This window comes from Stegodyphus dumicola, chromosome 5 (assembly GCF_044657685.1).
Source record: "Stegodyphus dumicola isolate Sdum_Otavi_A_Nest chromosome 5, ASM4465768v1".
NCBI lineage: Eukaryota > Metazoa > Arthropoda > Arachnida > Araneae > Eresidae > Stegodyphus > Stegodyphus dumicola.
In genome coordinates, this window is record NC_140772.1 from 94,516,764 (window position 1) to 94,531,446 (window position 14,683).

Consider the following 14,683-nt stretch of genomic DNA (forward strand, 5'->3'; position numbering starts at 1 on the left):
ACAAAGTTCCCAAAGAGGAGCAAAACTTTCTTATCTCAAGACAAAAAAGGTAAACCTCTAGCGAAATTGTTAATGACTGAATAACCCTCTTCAAACTCTAACTAATAGTAGGTGGAAGTACAATCACTACATACCACCATTAAGGTTCTGCGGTCAAAACCTTCCCGTCGAGCTCCACGCACTATGTTGACTGGAGTTCTTACAAGATTTCATGAAATGTTTCTTCTTACCGTTATCGTGCAATATAAATCATTGAATGGAAAGGGTTAATCGCTATAGATTGAAAAAAAAAGGTTGAAATCACTGATCATGCCAGTAACATTCCCGAGAAGTGGGAGATTAATTTAACAAAAGGCGATCTTTCTGCTGATTAGATATTTAAGTCTTGAAACTTCTCGGAAGAAACATATTTTTCACTTGACGTGAGTAATATGTTGAAAATTCATAGGCGAAAATCCTGAAAGTGAAAACTAAGTTGACTAAAATAAGTATGTAAAAGTTACTAAAGTAAAGTATCTTTAAGTAAAACCAAAAGATTTAGATGCTGTTAGATGGATTGAAAGCTCTTAAATAATTAAAAGATGAAAATCTGTTAGATGCTGTATAAATGATGAAGAACCAATGAAAAATTAAAGTGTCTCAAAAATGTAATTTCAAAAGTCTAAGAAAAGCGAGAAATATTAGAGTATGTATAGAGCCGTTTTTTACCTAAAAAACTGGAAATTTAATTTTCATGCTGGGACAGCGTTTTGAACCAATTGCTAGATAGAACTGTCTCTTTAGTGAAAGAGAAGATAGTTTTTCAGAATTTGAACGAACGAGGTACTGCATTATTTATTATCGCGCAATATGAATACAACAATTAAGGAGAAAATATTAGTTTCAGGTAAAAGAAAACGTTTAGATTTTTGAAAGAAGTGAAAATTCACTTTAACAACGGAAATTTATGGATAATAAGCAGTATTTTTACTAATTTTCTTTTAAAATAAGACATTAAACTAAAAATTGAGAAAAACACTTTTACTTTAGATAAATGTACTGCACACACCTTTAATAATTCTGAAAATCTTTAGATTAGTGTGTTAACCTACAAATCCAAATTCTAACTCTCAGTCTTCAGACCAGAATAAAAGCTTTTAAATGCCATTATATAAAACATGTCCTTTAAAAAATATTAAACAAAACTGAATCTTGCGGAAATGCAAGAACTTCTTATAAGGAAACTAAATCGGTATTTTTGTTAGAGGTCATGCAAATTATGATCAATGCATGGGGAGTTTCTCAGAACGAAATTAAAAATACTTTCCAGAACGTGGCTTTATTTTTATCCTCAGATGAATTGCAACCTGTAGCCGGTGTTTCGGATACCATTAAAGGTATGAACACCTATTTTTAGATAGGTAGTAATGCACTTTAATATTGATACAACATATGAAGAAATTGGGGACGACATTACAGAAAGTCTTAAAAGAGGACATAAGGAACTAAAAGTGACGATATGCTAAACTTCTTCAGTCAAATTCTAGAAAAGCACTTTAAATTCTAAGAACTATTGAATTGAAAGATGGTGATCAGAAAAGCTACCAACATGCTCCCGAATTCTGAGAAGAAAATTAAAAAAAAAAATTATGATGAAAAAGTATGAAATAAATAGGAATAAATTAGTCTTGATTAGTCTTTTTTTGTGAAGTTTTAAAATTTTATTAGGTAAGTCATTTTAAAAATATTTTTATAAGGAAACTGAACAGTAAATTTTAAAAGTGCTTAAATGATTTTAATAAGTGGCAGGTAGTATATATAGTATATATATATATATATATATTCACTACCTGAACTGCTATGACTTTCAAAACTTACATACCTCGCTTACATTAAAAGACATCCATACTAGCCTCCTTGATCTTCCTAAACTCTTTCCTGCTATGCTCACAGTTATAGACTTTAATACATGGAAAAACTTCCTTAAATGCATTATTTTTAACAACTACATAAAATTTAAAAATCAGCTTTTTAAGCAAGTCAGGGGAATCCAAATAGGCACACGAGTACATCGGTTTGTAATATCCTTTTATTCATTTAAGAATTGATCTTCCAAAAGATTTACAGCAACACGATTTAATTTACTACATTCATACTTACAGATATATATATATGATTTTATTACCTTTAGTAATTTTAACAAGATTAAAAATTCAGAAATTTATCCAAAGTGCCTCACTCTTATTAAAACTAATAGATCACAAAATTGTAGTCGACTATCTAGATCTTCAAATAATTAACTACAAAAAGATGTATAACAAAACACGCAACTTCAATTTTAATACTAACAAATTAATAAATTGAACTTCCAGCATTTCCAAGAATATTATTAGAAATACTATTATTAAATCAAATACAACGCATTTTAAATATTTGTACCGATACCATAAATATACAATACGAAATTCTACTATTTAATAAAATTCTTAAAAATAACCAATCATTGTCTTAGAAGAGCAGGTTAACTACTCAATCTAAATAATTTGACTCATAGGGATATGAAAATTTATTCCTAAGCCTTAAAAGGCGGTATATGTTGGATGACTGTCAGTTAAATAAATTGTAAGTAGTGTAATTACTGAAGATATTTGCTACAATGTAAAAATCATTAGTTCTAGCATTTTCTTTATTCCTATTACTAAAAACATGGGCCTGTTTCCAAACTTTCTAAGTCTGCTTAGCAGTTCTTGAGCAGTAAAGATTGCCAGTACCTTTTTCCTTTTTCCGCTAAAACAATTAGAGAAAAATTAATTAATTTCTTCTGCTTTGTCAATTTAAAGTCAAAATTTCAACAGACGCCTCTTACATTCGAAAGAAAGTTAAACGACCACTTTATTCTCGCATTGTAAAAATAGATTCCAAATGTCCCCGCCTACACCCTAAATCCATACTCGATCCTCGTTTGAATTTCAAATTATATTCTGAGTAAAAAGAAAGTAACAGACCCCTATTGGTTTAAAAATTATCAAACAATATAAGTTTATTAATTAATCTTCTAGCCATTTATTATATTATGTATATTTCCTTTTCATACATTTTAATTTTTCCTTTTTGTCTTATCTAAATATAATTTTATTCACTTTTCCTACTTGTTCAATTGTTTTTACTAAGATTGCATCATGTTAATTATTTTTACAAAGTTTGCATTGCGTTAATATGATTAAAGACGAAAGTGTCGGGGGGCATTTTTCGCAAGTAAGGAAACTGCAATTCACTCTTACAATAATGTATCACGATTCTGAATTTTAAAACTTGACGAAACAGCCACTTTCTTACTGAATTCTATACAGCGCTTTTACTTCAATTCATCTCACTTAAACTCTGCTTATAGCTTAAACTCGTCTTACCAAGCCTTTTTTGACATAATAATTTTTACATAAACGATGAAACACTTTCGCATTTATTAATTATTGTTAATTGATCGGAAACATTTTCAATTTTAATTTTAACATTTTAAACGTTTCCATTTTCAATTTATTCAACATTCATTTCTGATGGTTCCATTTAATTTTTTTTTTTTTTTTCAAAATTCGGTTTCTAACTAAGCTTATGGGTTACTTCATTTTTATAAAATTCTAAGTACTTTTATCAAAGGAGATAATACAGTAAATAATACATTATTAAATAAATTATTAATTTATTGCTTTGCAGCTTTTGCGCAGTTATTAGGCAATTTATTACGATTAATTAAATTATTTACTTATATATATGTACTTATAAGTATGAAAATTGATTTATCAATCTCTAGTACAAATAGTTGCGCTTATTTGTTTTATTGCGCATTGCGCGCAGAGAAATAATTAATATAATAAAAAAAACTGTTTCAAGATTGATTTACATGACTAAAATCAAACAAATGATGCATCTTTGAAAATGTTATCATTGCACTCACACAGAAAATAATGTCAGTTTTATTTTGTAGGTTCATTTTATATTTGAAATCGTTAAAATATATATTTTTTACTCAAGCTTCAGTTACAAAAAATAAATCTTTTACGATTAAAATCATAAGACATTTTGCTAATCTAAAGCTCTTTTTATGCATATGCTACCGAAATCTTAAAATACTTATTGTGAATGCTTTAAATATTTTAGTAGTATTACTTGTAGTGAATACTTTAAATATTTTAGTAGTATTACTTATAGTAAATGCTTTATAGTATTACTTATAGTAAATGGTTTATAGTATTACTTATAGTAAATGCTTTAAATATATAGTATTACCTATAGTAAATGCTTTAAGTATATAGAATTACTTATAGTAAATGCTTTAAATATATAGTGTTATTTATAGTGAATGTTTTGACTAGCAACAAAAATGCTTTGTTTCAAGTCAAAGAAACGTTTTTAAGAATAGTGTTACTTTTTACTTCCTTGTACGAAGTAAAAAGGAAGTATTGTAATCGCGAAAAGTTTCAGGCAGCATATTTCAACGAAAATATACATTTTGACCGCTATCGAATGCAATTTAACGATGTTTTTGCGTGATATCTGCACGTAAGGACAGAATAAAATACTCTTTTCCTTCAAAACAATTACAAAACTGCTTTAAAATTAATTATGAAGAGAATTTTTCGCGGCGTTTGTACGAAAGTATGTACGTACGTGCGTGCGTACGCACGTATCTCGCATAACTCAAAAACGAGTAGCTTCAGAACGTTGAAATTTTGTATATAGGACTGCTATAACATGTAGATTTGCACCTCGTATTTTGGTTGCAATCGGCCGCACCAAACGTATATAAATATATATAAATATATTTATATACGTTTGTATATTTATATATATATTCACTTTATTACCCGGCTCAGTGATCTCAGTTTCTTTACTCTTATATGTTTGTAAATTGTACATTTTTTGCTTTAAAAATGATTGAATTATGTTGTTTTTATCTTCCGGGTAAGGATTTTATGCCTTTAGTAAATCTGTGTGCAATATTTTTAGAATTATCAGCAATTTTAAAGTTGTTTAATTGTCGCTAAGCCTGTTTTCAATAGCGGCCATTGATGTTTATATTTGAAACAGGAGAGTAGTGGATTTGTTGCTAATCTAGAGAAACTTAGTTTCGCAACAACAAAGATAACGCATTCATTTATTTTTGCCAATTAAATCATGCTTAATTCTTTCTGGAATTTTTTTCGAGGAAAAAAGCGTTTGAGATTTACTTCGTAATTTTTAATATAGATATTTTGAGTTCTTATGTATTTTTGCCTTCTCGCGAAGTGAGAACTGAATTAATTAAATGAGAAATACTCAATCGTCTGATAAGAACTGTTTCTTTTTTGTTTTGTTTGCTTAATTTCTTTTATACATAGTTCTAGCTTTATTATAGTATTTGAATAGAACATGTGGCAACGATTATATAATTCTTTAAATGATATACATTTTGTGCATTCTGAGTTATAATATGAATGAAATATAATACTGTTAAGTAAACCTAGCGCCAGAGTGTCGCTATGGTAAACAAAGTGAATTTTTAAGAATGCATTTATTCTCTTGCGGTTTATGCGCTGTCCGCGAAGTAGGTTTAATTCAATCTAATAAGTTTAAATAAAATGCAAGAAAAAATGCGTATAATTTAATATTCCCTACAAGGAAGTCATGTAGTGTACACATCAGATTTTTTCCTTATGCCAAACAAAGATGATGCAAAAGTTAATAATATTCGTGACTCGCATGTTTCAAGCGTGTTGCTAGGAATCTGACGCAGTTTGAACAGTATTTTAATGAAATCATAAGACTATAGTCATAATTTATAGCTAAGAAAATTCTTACATGTTAGAAAATGTGCTGACGAAAAAATATTATTACTTGAAGAAAGCATTTTACAAGTACCGCTTATTTTAAATGTCGTTAGCTACAAGTGAATGAGATTCTTTGAATGTTGAGCAGCTTTATTTAAGTTTGATACACAAATACACCAATTGTACAGAAAAAAAATACCTCATTTCTGGTCTATGAAATAGTTAGTGAATTCTTTTAAGGGGACACATACACCTTAAAACCCATAAGATGTTCGAATAGGTGACTGTCGAAAGAATTGGGATAACTTATTTATTTTAAAAGCAATTACTACCAACTTTTTACAGCTGACTACATAATATAGCTGCTTTCTGAAATAGTAATCAGAAAGTTTGTGTTGCCACAGATATTTTTATAATTGAATCCGCTTTGTGACAACATTTTTCGTCATGTTCGTTCATGTCAACTTGCGCGCACAGTTTAAAACATTCTGTTTCTTAATTTAATTTCATATTTAATATAGAGCTTCTTTAACTACTGGAAACTACTGTGAACCTAAAATTCTAAAAATTTCATGTTACATTTTTATTTTATTTTGAGTTTATAAAATGTATTTTATTAAAAAAAATGTGTAATGTTTTCGTCCATAAAATTTTTCAATAGTAAAATATTCATCAGATTGTCGGTTCATTTAGAAAATAGTGTCCATATAAAGAATTCCATCCAATTTCAAGTATGTACCATTAGCCATTTTTAAAATATCATGCGCGCAAGGTGGAAACATGGCGAAATATTTCGTCACAAAGAGGATTAAATTACAAAAATATTTGTGGCAACACAAACTTTCTGGTTACTAGTTTCCAAAGCAGCTATATTATATAAGTCAGCTGTAAAAATTGGAAGTAATTGCTTTTAAAATAAATAACATATCACAATTCTTGCAACAGTCACATATTCGAAGATCATGAGGGGTTTAAGGTGTATGAGTTTCTTAACATATGGACTCTTTTTTTTATGCGACAGCTGCAGAGACAGGTTGTTTTTAACCTTTATCAACACGAAGTCATCATGGGGTATCGTGCAACGTCTATTGCAAATGACAGGAATTTCTTGAGCAAAATGCAAGAGAAAAGTTTTAAAAATAGAAATATTCCAAAATACTTAAAATGGCAATTCGTCTATAAGAATATTTTAATGGTATACTTTGTTGAATAACATAATTAACTGAACGTTTCTGAGAAATATAAGCACCCAAACCGTAAACATAGGGAATAAGAAAATATTTTTAATATGTTCTGATTTGACATATGCTCTTTTAACATGTAAAAAAAAATCTAAATTTAGCTTTCTTAAGAAACATTCAGTGGTATTCCAAATTCAGCTTAACTGGTCAGCATGCATTATATTATCAATACATTTCAAAGTCACCTATGTAGTTAGGTACCTCCAAAGTAAATAAATCCAAATTGCTGGAAAAAAGAAGAAAAGGCAAAGAGCTTTTGGGGAAAACTACAAAAATACTTTTTTTCGAACAAAGTGCATTACTATTTCTCCAACAAAAAATACTTTTTAATCTAAGATCTGAGTTTGGTGGTAGATTTTTAGCCCCTGAGTTTGGTGCATTTTGTTTGTTTGTTTGGCAAAGTCACTGAAGCTGCAATGTGTTTCCTCAAGGGAATCAGGAAGAACTCTTGCGAAAACCGGAATGTGAAATGCAATAGATTTTAAGACTTTACCATCAGTTCTTTTGTTTGCTATCTTAAATTTATTTCTTATTGTAATTCTTATTATATTTTGCGATTTTGTCTTAAATAAAGTTTTGAGTTTTTGTGTTTTCAGAATTCAAATATCTAAAAACGACATATTATAAATGATATAATAGTATGTAGTGACAGAATTTCCAAGTTAATTCTTTATAAAAATATTCATTTCTGTATATTAAGAAGAGCATTTTAACGAAACGGAAAAATGGTATTTAAAACATGAAAATGCATACTTTCTTTAAAACTAATTTACATAACTTTTAGACAATAAATGTAAATAATAAAATAAAATACTAATAAATATGTACAAAAGAGCATGTGATGATTATTAATCTCCGGGAATTTGTTTCAGGACTCGTCTTACTATTAGAAGGCTAATTATGATCATTTTGCACAAGGTAAAATAAACCTGCCATAACAGCAATATAACGAATCTGACCTATGCATAAGGAGGAATCTAACCTGAATAAATATTCCAAAATTTAGTATTTTTATACATTCTGGGCGAGATTATTTATTTATTTTACAAATGCCTAACATTAGCGCTTAAGCCCCCAGTTCACGGACTCTCCAGTACTTTTTAACAATGTCCTCATACCAAGTAAGTGCAATCAATACAATTATTTAAATGTTCAAAATCATAGGCTGATTAGAGTCACACAAAATACAGTTTGGGGAATCCACCACTACAGTTCTATAAAGTTGGTCTCGCAAACAGTCATGTCCGGTCAGATGTCTAATAAAGCTCTCGCTGTAAAACTTGGAATGAAAGCTGTTTCTTCCCTAGAAATCTCCAACTCTTCTCCATAGCACGTTGAATCACATCCTGCTTAAGGATTTTCTTAAGAGTCAGGTTAACAATTTGCGAGATTTGTTACTCGTTTTAATTATCATAATAAGAAAAAAATGACTGCTATCGATTGCCGAATCATATAAATGTTAATCCCTTTCAAACCTGGTCCTTTTAAGCGTGCATCTTCATCTTATAATCCGATAAATAAGAAAATTTATTTTCTCCTTGAAGTCAAATTCTGCAGTAAAATTTAAGAACTTTCTTAATTTTACGTTATTCTGAGTAATGGATAATACTGAGATCCGAGATACTGTGATACACTTCGCGTAGAAAATCTTATGCCAGGGGGGGAAGTCTTTCCTGACTGATTATATGTAACATATAGCTTTGAAAAGTACAGCACTGTTGTCCGAGTCAGAAAATGAGGTATATAAATAGTGCTTATTTCATAGTAACAATTCGATATTCCTTTTACGCCAACAATTGTCATCAAACTTTATAGCATGCACTTTTTAATGAGAACCGGTTTTAATGTCATATATTATATAACTGGTCTACAGAATTCCTGTCTTTCTTATACGTGCATTATCTTCAGTATCAAAAGTAAAATTTATGCAATTTTTTAAATCTCCAGTATCCTGCGTTTTTCCTAAGTGTTTTTATTTATTTATTTTTCTTAATTTTATGCTGTTATTACAATTTAGCATAAATGCAATTTAGCATAAAAAGATCTTAAATACAATAAGTTCGAGAATGTTAATAGCTTTCTATAATGAACAAAATTAAATAGTTTAAATAACACAGTTTGAATTGTAATTAAACAATTTTATTGTGTTATTTCTCTTAGCTTAAATGTTAAGAAAGAGAAAAATATCTTTTTATTTTTCAACTTGCACGTATAAATGAAGATATTTTCAGAAAAAAATATTTTAAAAGAAACAAATATCGCTTTCAATAATAGTTTCTTTTATTTACTGCATCTTTCTTCAAAAATGGATTCGAAGGAAAAGAAAAATGATTCCAAGACCTTTTCCCTCCTTTTTGTTATTAAAGATTTATATGAGATAATTTCTTGCTTAATTTAACAATATCGTCCTTTTGTTCAATGCATTCTTTTTTAAATACGAAAGGAAGAAATTTCAAAGTTTTCTCAATTGGGGATTTATGCTGTTCCTCTTTTCCCTTAACAACTATTGCGCCCATTTCATCTACATAGGAAATATTTCTTCGGTTATTTAATATGTTTCGCTGAAATCTGTACTTTGAACAATGGGTGATACTTTTTACTTGTCTGACTTACCATCATTTATCGTTATCTCATTCTCATATAAAAGTTAGTACACAGATAAATTTTGTGTAAATGCAAAAATGTTTAAACTATTGCATTTATTATTATTCTATTCTGGACGCATCCTTTAAAAGTAAATCATAACTTTCAAAAACGATTTATGAGCATTAAAAGTATTGATATGAATTCGAGAATTCCATGCACGTTATTTTTTACACATATATCAATTACCGTGGTCTTCTTAGAAATTGAAAAAAAAAATCTTTTCTCTAAGCTTCAAAGTCCGAACCTTAGTGAATACTATTTTAAGTGGTTTGACACATTATGTTTTTTATGGAGTATATATTTATATGAAAGATATAAAGAACACTTATTAACTAGTACATAAGAAAACAAAATGTGTCTAGACATACATTTCTTGGAAGACAATGCGCAATGTCTGGATTAATTTTGAAAGCTTATTTGCTGCCGAAATTGACTATAAAATTCTGACTGTATATTTTACTTTCTCTTATGCAATTTGAAAATGGTTTCAGTTCTCTAAATAATTTGTTTATGGTTGCTGCAATTAATAGCAGATTTCTGCTTCTGTTCACATTCTACTATATAACTTCTTATGACTTCGGATAATGATCACTGTAGAAATACTCGTATGTTCATTTATTTCATCAACATAATACGCGATTTTGGATTTTCATCATTTTTATTAGTACATTTTATCTTACAGTTAAGCATCAAAAGGTATATATAGAAATGTTAATTCATTTATTTTGCATTTTTATTTATGAAGTTAAAAGAAAGATGAACGTTTACTTGCACAATGATTCCAGTTTACTTTCTTAAGTATTATTATGATAAAATAGTTAGTAATATTTCTTGAAAACTTCAAGTTTTGATCGAATACATTCCATCGTAAGCATAACAGAATAAATGAGATGGCTTATATTCTGCCTATTTCCATAAAAAAAGACGTAATATGTCACAATATAATGGCATCTCTTTTCAGAAATTTAAGCGAAGCAAATTAAATTACATAATCCTATAATGAAAACGAAAAGAAGGCGTGGTTTTAAAGAAGTAATTCGCAACCAAGAAATTCTTAAGTATCTACAGTGAAACACAATAAATTTCTTGTTGTTGTGCCCGAAGCAGATTAAGCAAATAGAATGTTTAAAGTCAATAATTAATACCTGTTACCACAAGCTCCGTTTCCGCCTTGTCCTCAGAACCTGAACTTGCGAGCACACAAACGTAACGACCGCTGTCTTTGAGTTCAGCAGACCGTAGTATTAATGTACCACCAACCATTTCTCTTTTTCCATGACTTAATTTAACTGGGATCACGGATATTCCACCTTCTTTCTTGTACCATCGATAACTCGGCAATGGAAAAGCTTGTCCTGCACAAGGTAAAAGAGCACTTTCTCCATTTCGCACGAGAACACGGGAAGCTGTGTGCGTAATACGAGGTGGCACTTGTCCATAAGGTTCTATTGAAAAGGAAACAAAAAAATTTAGAACATTATTGGCTAATATTAATACATGAGAAACTTAAAAACTCAAAACTTTTAATTGTAGACTAATGCAAGTTTTAATCTCGTTCTTGAAAATACGGTTGGCAAGCAAAACAAAAGCATCATAGTGTACGATTTGTACAGCATAGTTAGACTAGATCGATGATATTCAGCAAATATATCTTTTCAAGAAGTAGTTCCGAAGAAGATCATATAATAGTGCATATTCTTATGAAGATCACAAATATTTCAGTGTGATTTAGTAAAATGTTTTCTACGGTTCTCAGTTTAGCATTATGATGCAAGGGAATTATAATTATTTACATTCACTTTTGCGAAATCCAATTTAGAAATGCTTTTAGCCATTTTTATATCAAAGCGAACATTTCTCTATTTAGCGCATACTCATAGATACAGACACCGCTGTTCAAAAATGTTTATAACACTTTCCAAACTAAGCATACCTTTCCTTTAATCAACGGTTAATTAATTTACTCTTTAGATTCTTTGATTTTATTTATATTTTTGTCATAAATATAGCGCCCACCAGCGGTCGAGTTGTGAAGTCGCTGAATACTAGTAGTTCGGTTCGAGGTTCAAACCCGGTGAATGGGTTTGGCTGCATGTGTGGCTTCGTGGTAACGCGTATACAAAATTAAAAGAAAGATGAACGAAGGCGTCCCTCATTTTAGGCAGATAGTCATAGTGTGCTTTTCAAATAATAAACCATAATCAAATAAACTTAACCAAACCAAACCATAAATATAGCAGTTAACTCTCCTTAATACTTCAAAGGGAATCCATAAATGAAATTAAAAATTTTAACATTCACTGCAAACTTTTAATGGTTGAATATAAATTCTTTTATTTTAAGCATTTAGAATTACAACTCGAAAAAAAAAATAAAGCATCATTCAGTTAGATGAGGACATTTTGAATTAGTAGAATTGAGAGGATTGAAGATATTTTCAATTAGCAAAACTAAAAATTGCTCGCAGTGTTTAATATGCTTGTTTTTCGTTTTATCGTGTGTCTTTACGGTGTAACTAACGTCCGACTAACTTTAGAAGGTCCGGAGTTCGAGTCCATCTAAAGCACTGCACAATTTTCTTACCGCCTGCTTCAAAACACTTAATTGCTCTAGGATGTGCAATTTAAAAAATTCATATAGAAGACAATTTTAAACGATTTCAAACTATAAATTCAGAGAGCTAATGTTCATTTTCTAAATTCACTAACAACGGAATTTCTTCCCCTTTTTCATTCAAATATTTAGTTATTGTCCAAAATGTAAAACCGTATAATTATTGCATTTTTTGTAATGCTTGATTATGTTTTACTGCACCATATGAATGTAGAAAAACATAAGCTTACCTCAGTGTTATTTTTATTGTGGTATTTTAGGAAAATGCCAGTTTAAAACGAAACAATTTGAGAACTCATTTCATTTACCATAATCAGTTATAAATTTAATATAAATAAAATATAAATGAATGTATTTTTAAGTTTTTAGATTAAGGGTTTCAGAATTTCTTTTTTTTTTTAAAATTTAAGAAAGCAAATGCAAAACTTCTCATATTCCATAAAGTATGCCATGGAGCTTACAGAGATACGTAAACAACACAATAATACAAAGGAGATATAAAAATACTCAAAATACGTAACTCTTCAGAAAATATGAAATATATATAATAGTAAATGTACTACTATAACAAGTAAACTGAAATATTCTATAAATAATAAAACTATGGTAATACTACTATAAAATCAGTGATAAAATAATAAAATAGTAATACGGGTTTTGAATTTAGGATAACTTTTTTACCTTACACAAACACTTGATCCTAAAATTTTGGATATTAGTAAATGGCTGCATGTCATATTTTAGTTTTACCAAAGATTGGTACTTGAAAGGAGAGAATGCAGTGTAAAGCAGATGAATAAATACCTCATGAATTTCTGAGATATCAAGTGGTTATAATTAATAATATTTATATAGAATTCGTACACATAACGAGGTTAATTTCAAAATGAAGCATGATGTTTAAATATGAAGCATTTTACTCGTGAAATGCCTTATTCAGAGTTCAGTTAATGTGTAAATTTCTAATGTACCCACAATGATATCCAAACTATTATTTGTGAATGCATCTGCAGATTGCTTATTTATTCCTGTTCATTACGGCATACTAGAAGCCTATCTGCCATGTCACCCGCATTCAGACTCAGTCTTTCGATGAATAACATGAAATTAACGTTGACCAGGCTCTATTTGCTTGAATGAACAACCTGATCCTTAAGATACTTCCGTGAGAAATACATTATTCTCCTCTTATTCCGATTTCTCGGATATAGGTGTGCTAAAATAGTGGGAAAGAATAATGCTATTTAACAAGACAATACGAAAAATAATCTTAACCCCCCAAGTTTCACGGGGTTAGCCCTTTTCTTTTAAGTTCCTCAAAATGTCATGAATAAATGGTGTTTTATTGATTATAATAAAAAACAACTCTCTCACGTTGTACTTTGATTCCCTCTCTTTCAACATACAATCAAACCGAAATCGGACACATTAAAAAGCTGGCAAAAAGCTTCATAATAAGAAAGCCACACTTATATGCGGGAATTTACGTCCATAACGCTGAGAGGGTTAAGAGATTACTTCTAAAATAACAGAGTAGATTCTAAAATAATATATATATTCGAAATAAAGGAAATATTGTAATCGCGGAAATTTCAGGCGCCATATTTCAGTGGCAATATATATTTTGACAGTTCTCGGATCCACTTTTAATATTTTTAGCGTGTCCTCTGTATGTACGCGCAGAATAAATGACTCTTTCCAGAACGAATTTTGAAAATGATTAAAAAAATTCTGTACATACGTACTTACGAATGAATCTCGCATAAATCAAAAACGATTAACCGTAGAACGTTGAAATTTTGTATATGGGGCTGTTATAATATTTAGCTGTATAAATAAATATTTACAGGATGTTTCAGTAAATCGGTTACAAACTTTTAGGAGATATATAGTACACCTAGACGGAACACCTAAGAAGATCATGAAGTGATGCGCGGTCGGAAAGGCTTACCTGGCGCAGTAGTGACAACACAAGAAAGGAAGCACATGAACAGCGTGAAGAAAGCTAGCACATGAATATGTTTATTATGCTTAGTGCAGCAAAAATCAAGAAATAAGAAAAAAATAGACAACGATCGTCATCAAAGTAACTGCCCGAAATTACGACCCCGGACCCTGATTTAGGCCTGACACCTCCGACATTTGATGCTTTAGAAACTATCGGGCATGTCTCGGACTACCTCAGCACTTTTAATCGAGTCTTCGTGCACCAATGTCTTGACGTACTCCCAGAAGAAGAAGTCATTACAAGTGAGGTCTGGCGATCTTGCTGGTCAATACACCGGACCAGTCTTGACGATCCCGTATTGAGGATACGTTTCGAACGTAATTGCGAACAGTTTCTTTGACTATGATCATTTCCTTCATCTTATTTCATTTGTCCTTGTTCTTATTTTTTGG

At 29.9% G+C, this 14,683-nt stretch overlaps 1 protein-coding gene across 1 annotated transcript in view; it reads right to left on the bottom strand.

The window, feature by feature from the left end:
- The window catches only part of LOC118183143 (cell adhesion molecule Dscam1-like), a 610,771-nt gene that overhangs the window by 181,222 nt on the left and 414,866 nt on the right, over positions 1–14,683 (bottom strand). The window contains exon 5 of the mRNA XM_085816874.1: positions 10,816–11,115. Within this exon, the coding sequence (XP_085673000.1) occupies positions 10,816–11,115 (300 nt within the window). The remainder of the gene's footprint in view (positions 1–10,815; positions 11,116–14,683) is intronic.